Source organism: Gopherus flavomarginatus, chromosome 1 (assembly GCF_025201925.1).
Source record: "Gopherus flavomarginatus isolate rGopFla2 chromosome 1, rGopFla2.mat.asm, whole genome shotgun sequence".
Taxonomy (NCBI): domain Eukaryota; kingdom Metazoa; phylum Chordata; order Testudines; family Testudinidae; genus Gopherus; species Gopherus flavomarginatus.
Genome location: NC_066617.1, coordinates 70,037,974 through 70,050,588, shown reverse-complemented (window position 1 = coordinate 70,050,588; position 12,615 = coordinate 70,037,974). Strand labels below are relative to the sequence as shown.

Genomic DNA, 12,615 nt, shown 5'->3' with positions numbered 1-12,615 from the left:
GCGCAACTTCAACTTTTTCATGAACTTGTTCAGTCCTTGCAGGTCTAGGATAGGCCTGAGGCCTCCTTTCACCTTGGGGATTAGGAAATACCGGGACTAGAACCCCTTGCCCCTTAAGTCCTTCGGTACCTCCTCTATAGCTCCCATGGCAAGGAGCGTCCGTACCTCTTGCAAGAGGAATTGCTCGTGAGAGGGCTCCCTGAAGAGGGACGAGGAGGGGGGCTGGGGGGGGCGAAATACACTGGAGGTGCTATCCGAATTCTACTGTGTGTAGGACCCAACGATCCGAGCTTAATTGGGTCCACGCAGGGAGGAAAGGGGAAAGGCAGTTGTAAAACTGAAAAGGATCCTGGGAGACAACTGGTACATCGCCCTCGGGCGCACCTTCAAAAGTTTGGTTTGGATCTCGTCTTTGGCTTGGAGGTACCGTTATTGTGACCCCCTTGAGGTCCAGACTGTCGTCTGCTGTTGCCACGACCTCGCCGCCTGCCAAAGTCGTGTCTTGGTCTAGGCGGGGGGTAAGGGCACTGAGGTTGGGTGCGGAATGATCTTCGTCGAGTCTGTGATGTATGCATCCTGAGCGAACGCATAATCACCCGATTATCTTTCAGATTCTGTAATCTAGGGTCCGTCTTCTCAGAGAATAGACCCTGGCCATCGAATGGCAAGTCTTGGATAGTGTGCTGAAGTTCAGGTGGCAGGCCCGACACCTGGAGCCATGATATACGCCTCATGGCGATTCCAGAGGCCACAGTTCTGGCTGCCAAATCGGCAGCGTCCAGTGAGGCCTGGAGAGAGGTTCTCGCCACCTTCTTTCCTTCCTCCAATAGTGCCTTAAATTCTTGGTGGGAGTCTTGCGGGACCAGATCTATGAATTTCCCTACCGCCTCCAATGTGTTGTAATTATACCTGCTAAGTAGAGCTTGCTAGTTCTCCACCCTGAGTTGGAGGCCCCCCGCGGAGTAGATTTTACAGCTCAACAAATCCATACGCCTAGCCTCCTTAGATTTTGGGGCAGGGGCTTGCTGGCCATGGCACTCCCGTTCATTTACGGATTGTACGGCCAGTGAGCAGGGTGCACGTATAAGTACTCGTACCCCTTAGAGGGCACCATGTACTTCCGTTCCACTCCTCTGGCCGTGGGCGGAATAGATGCTGGGGATTGCCAGATGGTATCTGCCTTAGCTTGAATCGATCGAATGAACGGGAAAGCCACTCGAGTTGGTGTATCCACCGACAATATATCTACCACGGGGTCCTCAACCTCCGGAACCTCGTCCACCTGCAGATTTATATTCAGGGCGACGCACCTCAGGAGGTCCTGGTGTGCCCTGAGGTCAATTAGCGGGGACATCCTCATCGGGCCCGCCTCCACCACTTCATCCGGGGAAGAGAAAGATGAAAGGCCCGGGAGGAGTGGGTCCTGTATGGTCTCCTGATCATGGGGGATGTCAAGGACCGGTGGGATCTGAGGGTCCGGTGCGTGGATGGAAGCTTCGTCCATACCCGCAGGAGGGGGGCAGCTGACAGTGGCCTCTGGCACTCGGTGTTCCGATGGAACGGAGCGTGATGTCACTGCGGGTCCACCTTGGGCTTGGTGATATGCCCAAGGTGTCCAGAAGGACCACTGATGAGGTCTCTGGTCTGGGCCATGAGTCTCTTGGAAGACTCGGCTGTGTGTATCCGAATCAGGGTCGTGTGCATAGCCGGCACTGTCCGGGTGTGATGATACTGATGTATGGCGAGACGGCCACGGAGGAGCTGAAACCACTTGGGAAGGGTCTCTGCGTCTGGTTGATCCATCTCCACGTGGCACCGGAGAACGGTACCGGGCGCCTTACAGGTACCGGGAATGAGACCGGGACCTGCGACCGGAGCGGTGCTGGGAGGTCGACCAGGACCTCGAAGCTCTACGTCGAGAGCGGCTGCGAGAGGTGCGGTGCCATGAACAATGCTGGGAGTTGGATCGGTGCCGAGAGTATCGGGTCGGAAAGTGCGATCTCAAACAGTGCCAAGAGTACGACTGGTACCGAGATGGAGAGCGGTACTGGGATTGCGAGCGGTGTTGGGACCGGGATCGGTGACGGGACCGAGAACGCCAGTGGGACCTCGATCGTGACGAGTGCCTTTCAGCGGTGCCGAGAGAGGATGGTCTCATCAGGGGAGGCTTGCCCACTGATTGGATAACCTGCACTGGCGGTGCCGGGGATTGAGGTAGCGCAGGCTCTGTCAGGGCAATCAGCTCCCTTGCCGTAGAGAATGTCTCCGGCGTGGAGGGAACAATAAGCTCAACCACGGCGCGTGCCGGGAAGCTGTCGGGCACCGGACTCGATGGCTTTTGCGAGGCCGGAATCAACGGCGCTGAAGTTGTCGGTGCCGCGGCAGTCCGACTTAGGGAGGTGCTCTGACTGCGACGTAGGCCCGAGAGTCGCAGGAGTCTTGCGCCTCTTGACCCACGGGGAGAGAGAGCGGTGCTGGGCAGGCTTCTGGGCTGGCGACGGTTGGTGCCGAGGGGCCTTCACGGTGCCGGTGCGCTCTGGTGCTGAAGATGCACTTCTCCCCAGTGCAGACTGTCTGGCGCTCGGTGCCGAGGGCAGAGGAGTAAGGGCTGCCTCCATCAGGAGCTGTTTGAGATGAAAGTCCCTCTCCTTTTTTGTCTGCGGCTTGAAAGCCTTGCAGATGCAGCACTTGTCTGCGAGGTGGGATTCCCCCAGGCACTTAAGGCAGGAGTCATGAGGATCTCCTGTTGGCATCGGCTTGCAACAAGCCAAGCACGGTTTGAAACCCAGTGAACCGGGCATGGGCCCCGGCACCGGGTGAGGGGAAAGGGCTAATCTCCAACCCCTCTTAACTATATACAATAACTATGTTAAAGAACTAATAAAACTAAGTAGAAATGTAGAAAATTGAACTATATATACAATAACGATGAAAGAACTACGAGAAGCTAGGGAGGAGAAGATCAGCTAAGCCGTGCTCCACTGTTCCAACGACCGACATGGGCAGTAAGGAGGAACTGAGGGGCGGTTGGGTCAGCAGGCATATATATCTGGCCCCATGGCGGCGCCACTCCAGGGGTGCCCAGCCGACCCACCGAGTGTTGCTAGGGTAAAAATCTTCTGATGAACGTGCACGTGGCACGCGCACACCTAACTGGAATGGATATGAGCAATCATTCGAAGAAGAACAGACATTTCAAAGGAAGGCGTAAAGCCTCCATCATGGAAAATTATGCAATAATATTTCAAGGGGAAAGTTTCTTCCTGATCCCAAGTTGTTAATGGTTGGTTTATGTCCTGATGCATGAGTGTGGATATCTTTTATGAATATTTATACTAACCAGAAAATTCCAGAAATTCTTTTTAGACATGCCTAAACTTTTTCCCAGTCCTGTCAAGCTCTTTTTCCAATAATGCCATGGGACAGTGAGTTCCACCAGTTAACTATGCATTAGCATTCTAAGAAGCATGAAGCAAAGCAAAGTTATTAACTATGCTGTAAAAATACCTATACAAATATTTCAAACTACTACCCTCTTCTGGTAAATAAAAGCTAGGGAAAATCTTCCAAAAAGAGGGGAACTTGAATACAAGAGCATTGCTATACAAAAAAGGCATCTGAGGATGAGAGATGAAATTTTGGGTCCCATTTGAGTGACTGGAGAGACCTTGGTTAAATTTTGTTTTGTTTTGCAGAAATTCCCCTCTAAACTGTCATTCCACACCCAAACCATGTACCCTCCTTCCACCCCTGCACTGTTTATGTATACAGTAAACTTGATCAATCAAGATGGCTAAATTGTTTATAATGACCAAGTTAGCCCTTTTTCTGTATGTAGATTGTCTGGGAATAGAATTCGATTTGTATCATTTTTATGAACTACTTTTTTCAATTAATCCTAATTCATTGTCTGAGATTGACCACCTAAGTCACATGGTACCGTCTGCATTCCCTGATTGGATGACAAACCAACAGGAAGGAAATGAGTGTTATCATGATAGCTGTACAAACATTACACCCTTCAGCACACATCTGCCCAAGTATGCTCAAGAATCTCACGATCTGAACATATCCTGATGAACAAAATGTTGCTCATTCCATGGCTTGGTCTACACTACGCGTTTAAACCGATTTTAGCAGCATTAAACCGATTTAATGCTGTACCCGTCTACACTACGAGGCCCTTTATATTGATATAAAGGGCTCTTTAAATCGGTTTCTGTACTCCTCCCCAATGAGAGGAGTAGCGCTAAAATCGGTATTACCATATCGGATTAGGGTTAGTGTGGCCGCAAATCGATGGTATTGGCCTCCGGGCGGTATCCCACAGTGCACCACTGTGACCACTCTGGACAGTAATCTGAACTCAGATGCAGTGGCCAGGTAAACAGGAAAAGCCCTGCGAAATTTTGATTTTCATTTCCTGTTTGCCTAGCGTGGAGCTCTGATCAGCACGGGTGGCAATGCAGTCCCAAATCCAAAAAGAGCTCCAGCATGGACCATATGGGAGATACTGGATCTGATCGCTGTATGGGGAGACAAATCTGTTCTATCAAAGCTCCGTTACAGAAGATGAAATGCCAAAGCATTTGAAAAAAAAATCTACAGGCTACACAGTGCTGCGTGACAAGCATTACGGGAAGCCAAAGAATCAAATGGATGCTCATGGAGGGAGGGAGGGGTTACTGACTCCAGCTATCCCACAGTCCCCAGCAGTCTCAGAAAAGTATTTGCATGCTTGGCTGAGCTCCCAGTGCCTGTAGGTTCAAACACATTGTCCGGCATGGTTCAGGGAATAGATCGTCAATTTACTTCCCCCGCCACGTGAAAGAAAAGGGAAAGAAATCATTTCTTGACTTCTTTCAATGTCACCCTATGTCTACTGAATGCTGGTGGTAGACGCGATGCTGCAGCAGTGAAGAGCAGTATCCACTCCTCTACCCTGCCAGGTGGCAGACGGAGCAGTAGGACTGGTAGCCGTCCTTGTTATCAACCCGTGAGTGCTTCTGGCTGGCTTCAGGTGAGGCTGGCCGGGGGCCCCTGGGTGAAAATAGGAATGATTCTCGGTCATTCCCAGTCAGTAGATGGTACAGAACGGCTGGTAACCGTCCTCATCATAGCAACTGGGGGCTGAGCTCCATCAGCCCCCTCCCTTTCCTGTGTAAAGAAAAGATTCTGTCCTGCCTGGACTGTCATAGCAGCAGCATGCTGGCCTCCTCTTCCCCGCATCGCTTAATGTCCTGCCTGGACTGTCATAGTGGCTGGAGGCTGCCTCCCCCTCATTTTATCTCACTAACAAGTCACTGTTTCTTATTCCTGCATTCTTTATAACTTCATGACACAGGGGAGGAGGGAAGCAATGGGTGGGGTTGTTGCAGGGGCACCCCCCGTGAATGGCATGCAGCTCATCATTTCTGCGGGATCTGGCACGGAGCAGCTGTGCTCTGATACACTGGTTCTCTAGCACACTTGCCTCATATTCTAGGCAGGACTGACTCCATTTTTAAAAACCATAAAGGAGGGATTGACTCGGGGAGTCATTCCCAGTTTTGCCTTTGCACTCTCGGCTGACCTCAGCCAGGGGCACCCATGATAGCAGCAGACAGTACAGAATGACAGATAACCATCATCTCATTGCCAATTTACAATGGCAGCAGACGGTACAGAACGACTGATAACCGTCTCTGCTATCATGCAAAAGCAAATGAATGCTGCTGTGTAGCGCTGGAGTATCGCCTCTGTCCACGGCATCCAGTACACATATGGTGACTGTAAAAAAAAAAAGCTGAACGGGCTCCATGGTTGCCGTGCTATGGCGTCTGCCAGGGCAATCCAGGGAAAAATGGCAAGAAATGATTGTCTGCCGTTGCTTTGCCGGAGGAAGGAATGACTGACGACATTTACCCAGAACCACCCGTGACAATGATTTTTGCCCCATCAGCCACTGGGCTCTCAACCCAGAATTCTAAGGGGCGGGGGAGACTGCGGGAACTATGGAATAGCTATGGAATAGCTACCCACAGTGCAATGCTCCGGAAATCGACGCTAGCCTCGGACCATGGACGCACACCGCCGAATTAATGTGCTTAGTGTGGCCGTGTGCACTCGACTTTATACAATCTGTTTTATAAAACCGGTTTATGTAAAATCGGAATAATCCCGTAGTGTAGACGTACCCCATCAATCACCAAAAAACTAACAAAAAGGGTGAACAGTAATTAAATTAATTCTGTTTTTTATTCAAATGATTGCAAATGCTTTTTGCACTATTCTTTCTGCTCTATTGATAATCACATACTTATAATGAAGAGAAATTAAAAGCACAGGGAGACTTACCTTAATTCCAAAAGTTTTCAAGTAAAACTTTTCAATAGGTTTCAACCCCAGCTGGGTTTTGACATATTTTGGATTCCCAACAACACTAATGTGGACTGTGATCTGGAAATGGTTCTTCTTCTGGCATACAAAAGCATCATCTGTTGTTGAAAAATTAAATCCTTTGTCTGTGACAATGTGGTATCCTACATCAGGGCTACAAAAACAAGAATAAAGAACAGCTGCAGTAAGCAAACGTACATTTCAGTGACAAACCCTGCTCATGTTCCTTTGGGTGGAGTTAAATACATAATAAAATCATAGGACTGGAAGGGACCTCAAGAGGTCATCTAGTCCAGTCCCCTGCACTCATGGTAGGACGAAGTATTATCTAGACCATTCCTGACAGATGTTTGTTTAACTTGCTCTTAAAAATCTCCAATGATGGAGATTCCATAACCTCCCTAGGCAATTTATTCCAGTGCTTAACCACCCTGACAATTAGAAAGTTTTTCCTAATGTCCGACACCTAAACCTCCCTTGCTGAAATTTAAGCCTATTGCTTCTGGTCCTATCATCAGAAGACAAGACCAATTTTTCTCCCTCCTCCCTGTAACAACATTTTATGTACTTGAAAACTTATGTCTCCTCTCAGTCTTCTCTTTTCCAGACTAAACAAATCCAATTTTTTTCAATCTTCCCTCACAGGTCATGTTTTCTAGACCTTTAATCATTTTTGTTGCTCTTCTTTAGACTTTCTCCAATTCGTCTACATCTCTTCTGAAATGTGATGCCCAGAACTGGACATCATAAGCCAGCTGAGGCCTAATCAACGCAGAGTAGAGTGGAAGAATTACTTCTTGTGTTTTGCTTACAACACTCCTGCTAATACATCCCCAGAATGATGTTCACTTTTTTTTGCAACAGTGATTCCGACTGATGAAATTAAAGTAGGATTATATGTAATCTCGAGCAACAGATCTATGTGTGTTTTTCTTTTATCTTCATACGGGTAGGAATAGGAATTCTTTTTAAATTGACTCATAATTCTACTCTGGCACCTTACATATATGAAGAGTAAGAGTGGGGGAAGTTTACATAATTCTCACTTACAAATTTATTCCCAGAGCTCAAGAAGCACCACTATAAGTAACTGAGCTGAAAATGTATTATGTTTATTGACATGCAGATGAGCCAAGCAGACATCTTGCTTTGTTCTGGAATTCCTAGTCAAACACTTTCACAGTAGCTTTTGAAATGCAGTAGGGTTTTACTCAGGCCAAACATACAATTGTTGACACATGCACTCTGGAAAGATCTTTATAAAGCACTGTTTTATAGCACTGTTCCTCCTCCACAAAGTAACGGAACCCTATTCTACTTAGTGGAAGGGATAATTTATCAGCTAGAGAGAGACAAGTTCTCTGTCCTTATATTCCCTGATTCAGGGCACATCAGGCAAAGAGGTCAAAAGATTTTCAAGAAAGAGCCAGCGAAATAGCTATCCCAGACAATAGTTGCAGTTTGCTGATGTAAGTAATTGATAAGCTTGAAGTAACAGGACTACATGGCAAATCTTCCTGATATGAAGAAAGACTTTCCTCATTAATGAGAGATTTGATGATGATGATCAAATTCCACTATGGAACCCCTCATCAGCACAGCCACTAATGACAGCTTTTCAAGACTAATCCATTCATTTGCTCATTATAAGTTGGAAGGATTTAATATAAAGATTTTACAAAAGATTTATAAAGTACTTTATTATCTTTTGAAAAAACTTTAATCATAGATTTTTCTGGCATAGACAGCAAAGCTATAAAGGCTTCTTAAACTATCATATTGTTTCTGAATTCGCTTATTTTTTAACGTAAGTCATAACAAGTATATCAGGTCTTAAAAGCATCATCGCTGAAGAAACTCCTTAAGCCTCTATATAAATTTTGAAATTCGTTCTATGTTAGGGCAATGCCAATTTATAAGCTGATGATTTAAAGCAATTTCTGAATATTTGCTTAAATGCAGACACAGGTTAAGAAATAGAAGTACAGCTCTCCCTTCCCCAAGAGGAATGATTTGGGTTGAAGGTTATTCTGAAGAATACTGTCATATTTGGATTCTTACCTACTGTATCCAGGTACATCTTCATAAAGCAGTTAAGAAACACATGGAGTATCTAGGCCTGATTTTGCAAGGAATTTTATTGTGATTTGAGGGTGGTCAGCCTTTTCCTTTGCCTAACTAGGGCTCCGTTATGTTTCTTATGAGTCAGAGCCACGGTGCAGTTGGGGAGGAGCCAGACTGCTGGAGTGAGAAGACAGCATGCTTCACTTGTCTATGTCTCTGTAATGTTGACAGTGCTCCTCCAGTGCAACTCTCCTGGAATACAGGAGAGGAGGGGAGGGGTCTGGGCCATGGCCCTGCTCACCCACTTGACATCAGCACACCTGTACCTGGGTTGCTAGCAAACACAACAGTATTTCTTTCACAGCACTGGGAGGGCCTTGCATTGGCCCAAGGTGTATGGGTGGGGAAGAGAAATGCTTTCTCATACCTTTCTTCCCACTCATCTAGGGGGAGGTGTAATCTGATCCACAGAGTTAAATCACAGACTGAGAGCCCCAATCCTTCAAGTCCTCCACACATGGAGCAGCCACTGAAGTCGATATCTGTTCCATGGTCAGAGGGGTTGCAGGATCAGAACCTTCAGGCCCAGGCCATGCAAAGGTTTATGCACAAGTGTCCAACTGATGTCAGTAAAGTTGTTCACGTGAAAAAAGATAATCATGCACATAAAACATTGGAGGACCCATGTCCTGTACGTGTGTTATGAAGGCAGCTCGCCATGACATGAGGCCATTTCTAGTGCACTGACTAACAATGCCTTATACATCTATTTAAAATGTAGCTGTAAAAAAATCCTTTAGCAGCAGCATCAGCAGCAGCAGCAGCAAATTAAATAGATAAACAGCAAGTGGGGGATAGTTTGCTAACTAATGGATTTAAATATTTAAAGGGAGTTGTAAACATTTTTGCACTAGAAAATAAACATATTAGGGTTTTTGTTTTTATAAATACATAATTCTGTTTCCCTAAATCAGGAGTTCTCAAACTTCATTGCATCACAACCCCCTTCTGAGAACAAAAATTACTACATGACCCCATGAGAGAGGACTGAAGCCTGAGCCCACTCAGCCCTGCCCACCCAGGCGAGGTGCTCTACCACCCAAAGCTCGAGCTCTACCATCCTGAGTTGCAGGGGGGAAAAGCTGAAGCCCAAGGGCATCAAACCCCAGGCAGGATCCTGGAACCTGAGTCCAGCCACCCAGGGCTGAAGCTGAAGCCTGACCCCACCACCCAGGCAGGAAGCCTTTGGGCTTCAGCCCTGGGCAGTAGGACTCATGCTTTGGCCCCGGGCCTCACCAGCACTGGTGACCCCATTAAAACAAGGTTGTGACCCACTTTGGGGTCCCAACCCACAGTTTCAGAATGGCTGCCCTAAATAAATACTGAATTATTTTTTCCTCTTCCTAATTTTTGTACTTGTAGCTAGGAATTAAAAACAAACAGATTTATTCTCATTTTCTTGATTTGAAGTCTCCAGGCAGTTTATTCATTTCACAGATCACGTGAGCTTAAGATTACATGAACTGGGTTCCTGCAGTTAAGACTGTTGATTTCTCATGAATATATACTGGCCAGAATCCTGGAAAAACGTATGTATGTGCTTAACTTTACACACATGACTAGCTCCATTGAACTTAATGTGACTACTAATGTGTATAACATTAAGCACATTCTTAAGTGTTTGCAGGATCACCACCTGATTTTATTTTAATTAGCATTTATATTCTGACTGCTGAAGGCTGAAAAACTAACTCTCAATGGCCAGAATTTTCAGAAATAATTAGTAATTTTGGGTGTCCAAACTGAGACACCATAAAGAGGCCATCTTTTCTGAAAGTGCTAAGTATCCACCCACTGAAAACTCAGGCCACTTTAAGGGGTTTCAGATGGGATATCCCAAAACCGAGGCCCACAAAAATCAGCAGTTACTTTTGAAAATCTTAACTCATGACTTAAGAGTTTGAGAATTTTTTTTTAATAGAAATAAGCCACAGCCACACAGCTCAGATTTAAACTTTCCCAGAACAAGGGAATTTTCAGATCTAGAATTTTAGCTCCAACTCATCTTCACTTTTGTAACAAGAACAAATTGGCACTTGAGACAACATGTTTCAGAATGGAATCCCATCTGCTGTGATGGTAAAAAGAATATGGTTATTTTTTCTTAGAAACAAAATTCTAAAAAAAAGGAGGAAACTAAGTTTTTTTTAGGATCAATAACAATCTATCTAGGCTTAGCAGTGATAATACTAATGTTCTTTTGACTCAAACAGGATATAATATCAGGAAACAGAGAAATTCTGTACACAGATCATAATTACAGTGCATCTAGGGAGAAAGACTACTAACACGGACCCATACTAAAAAAAAAAAAAAAAAAGATGATAATTCCCCTAAGTGATACTATAATCCATTTTCCAAATAATGGTCATAATTTATCTATTTGGGTACTTTTATGGTAATCATCATAGTATCTGTTCCTTGATATAATGCTCCAAAAAAGTGCATCTAGAACATCAGTTTTAAGTTTTGAACATATCGGGGATTAAAAAACTGCACTCAGAGACTATCACCTCTAAATCACAAATGAAATGTAGCCATTGACCAGTAGTTGATATGCAATATATTGGATGTGGCAGGCCACTTCTACATGGAGAGGTATCCAGGCCACAATCACCTCTCCAAGCCGACTGGGAGGCTTGTAGGCTTTCCCAGCAAAGGCACCAAGGTTTGAAAGGCAGAGACGTTGAAATATTGGCTCACCCTTAAGATAGTCCCTTCAAAGTGGGGTGGTGTTAAAAAAAAATAATAATAAAACCAAACCCACACCTCATACTGCTGCTACAGTGCAGTGTGTGCATAAATGGAAGACACTAGTGTTCAGGGCTGAACAGGATATACCCAAATTAACCTTTTTTGGAAAGTGTTCTTTTTGCCAAGTGTTTTTTAATTTTTGGAGGGAGAGAGGAGGGTGGAGTTGGAGGAAAATACAAGCTAACACTAGCACTTAAAAGGCTTCTCTACTGTGCACAGTGACTAATTGTTTACTTCAACCCTGGGGGGATAAACAAGCTAACATGGAAGGACCTCTGCTAAAAAAAAGTTCTCTGAATACTAGAACACAGAAATCGGGGGATGGAGGGGGGATTGAACTTGGAGTGACCTTTCCCAAGGTGGTGTGCTGATGTTGGGGAGGTTTTTTCCCCCCTTTTGTTGCTGCTGCAAAATTCTGTGTCTGTACAGGCAAACTCTAAAACAGGTGCACAATATTAAAACCTTGTAGGGTAGGCTATAAGCACCCATAGGCCAATAACAAAGTAACAAAATAACTACATTAAAAGGGCCTTAAGCCATGGGAAGGCAATGTGCAGTATGTACAATGGTTACTTGTTCCAGTATGTTTTGCCAAAAGGAGGGAAAAAAAATCAAATCTATTTAAGTTAGCTTGGAAGTGTTCTCATGCCTGAATCTACCTGATTTAGGGTCCATCTGCTGTGTTGAAAAAAAATATATCGGACTGCTTGGCATGAACATTCAGTGATTCCTTAAAATCTGGTTATCAGATCTCTCTGCAATTTCATCCTCACTTCTGACTGTCACATGCCCCCTCTCCCCCACCTCCAATTTCATTCTGAAAACTACATGTTCCATTCATTTCAGCAGCTCAATGCAAACAAAAATAAATCCAAGTGTAAACATCCGTGCTTACAGTTTTTCGTAACTATAGTTAAATAAGCCACTCCAGTGAGAAGTTTGATACGGCTGCCACGTTAGAGCCTGATAACATTTGTCCACAGCCACTACATTCTGTCCATCGCTGTCATATTCTTGCACTTCAGTGCCACAGTCCTTTACTGTCACTGTGAAGAGACAAAAGTGATAGTTTATTTGCTACATGCCAGGGCTAGCCAATAACACTGCAGAAGACCAATAAATAAAAATAATGGTTTTCCTTTGTAGCTATTCCAAAAATATTTGCCTGTCTTATTTTATTGTCACACAGCATTTGGTTTCTTACCTCTCATGCTCTGTAAGATATCACTCAGGTAGCACTGCTTTTAAAAGTCTTCTACCAAAATAAGTTACATGGCAAAAAAAATCATTTGTTCGCTAAGCATTTTAACTTTTGAAATAATCATTTTGTGACACAAGTTAGCAAAGAAAGAAGAAATA

At 45.1% G+C, this 12,615-nt stretch overlaps 1 protein-coding gene across 1 annotated transcript in view; it reads right to left on the bottom strand.

The window, feature by feature from the left end:
• Positions 1–12,615, bottom strand: part of MYRFL (myelin regulatory factor like) — a 78,523-nt gene that overhangs the window by 51,242 nt on the left and 14,666 nt on the right. The window contains exons 8-9 of the mRNA XM_050935529.1: positions 12,152–12,302; positions 6,337–6,532 (exon numbers count right to left, since the gene is read on the bottom strand). Coding sequence (XP_050791486.1) covers positions 6,337–6,532; positions 12,152–12,302 — 347 coding nt within the window. The remainder of the gene's footprint in view (positions 1–6,336; positions 6,533–12,151; positions 12,303–12,615) is intronic.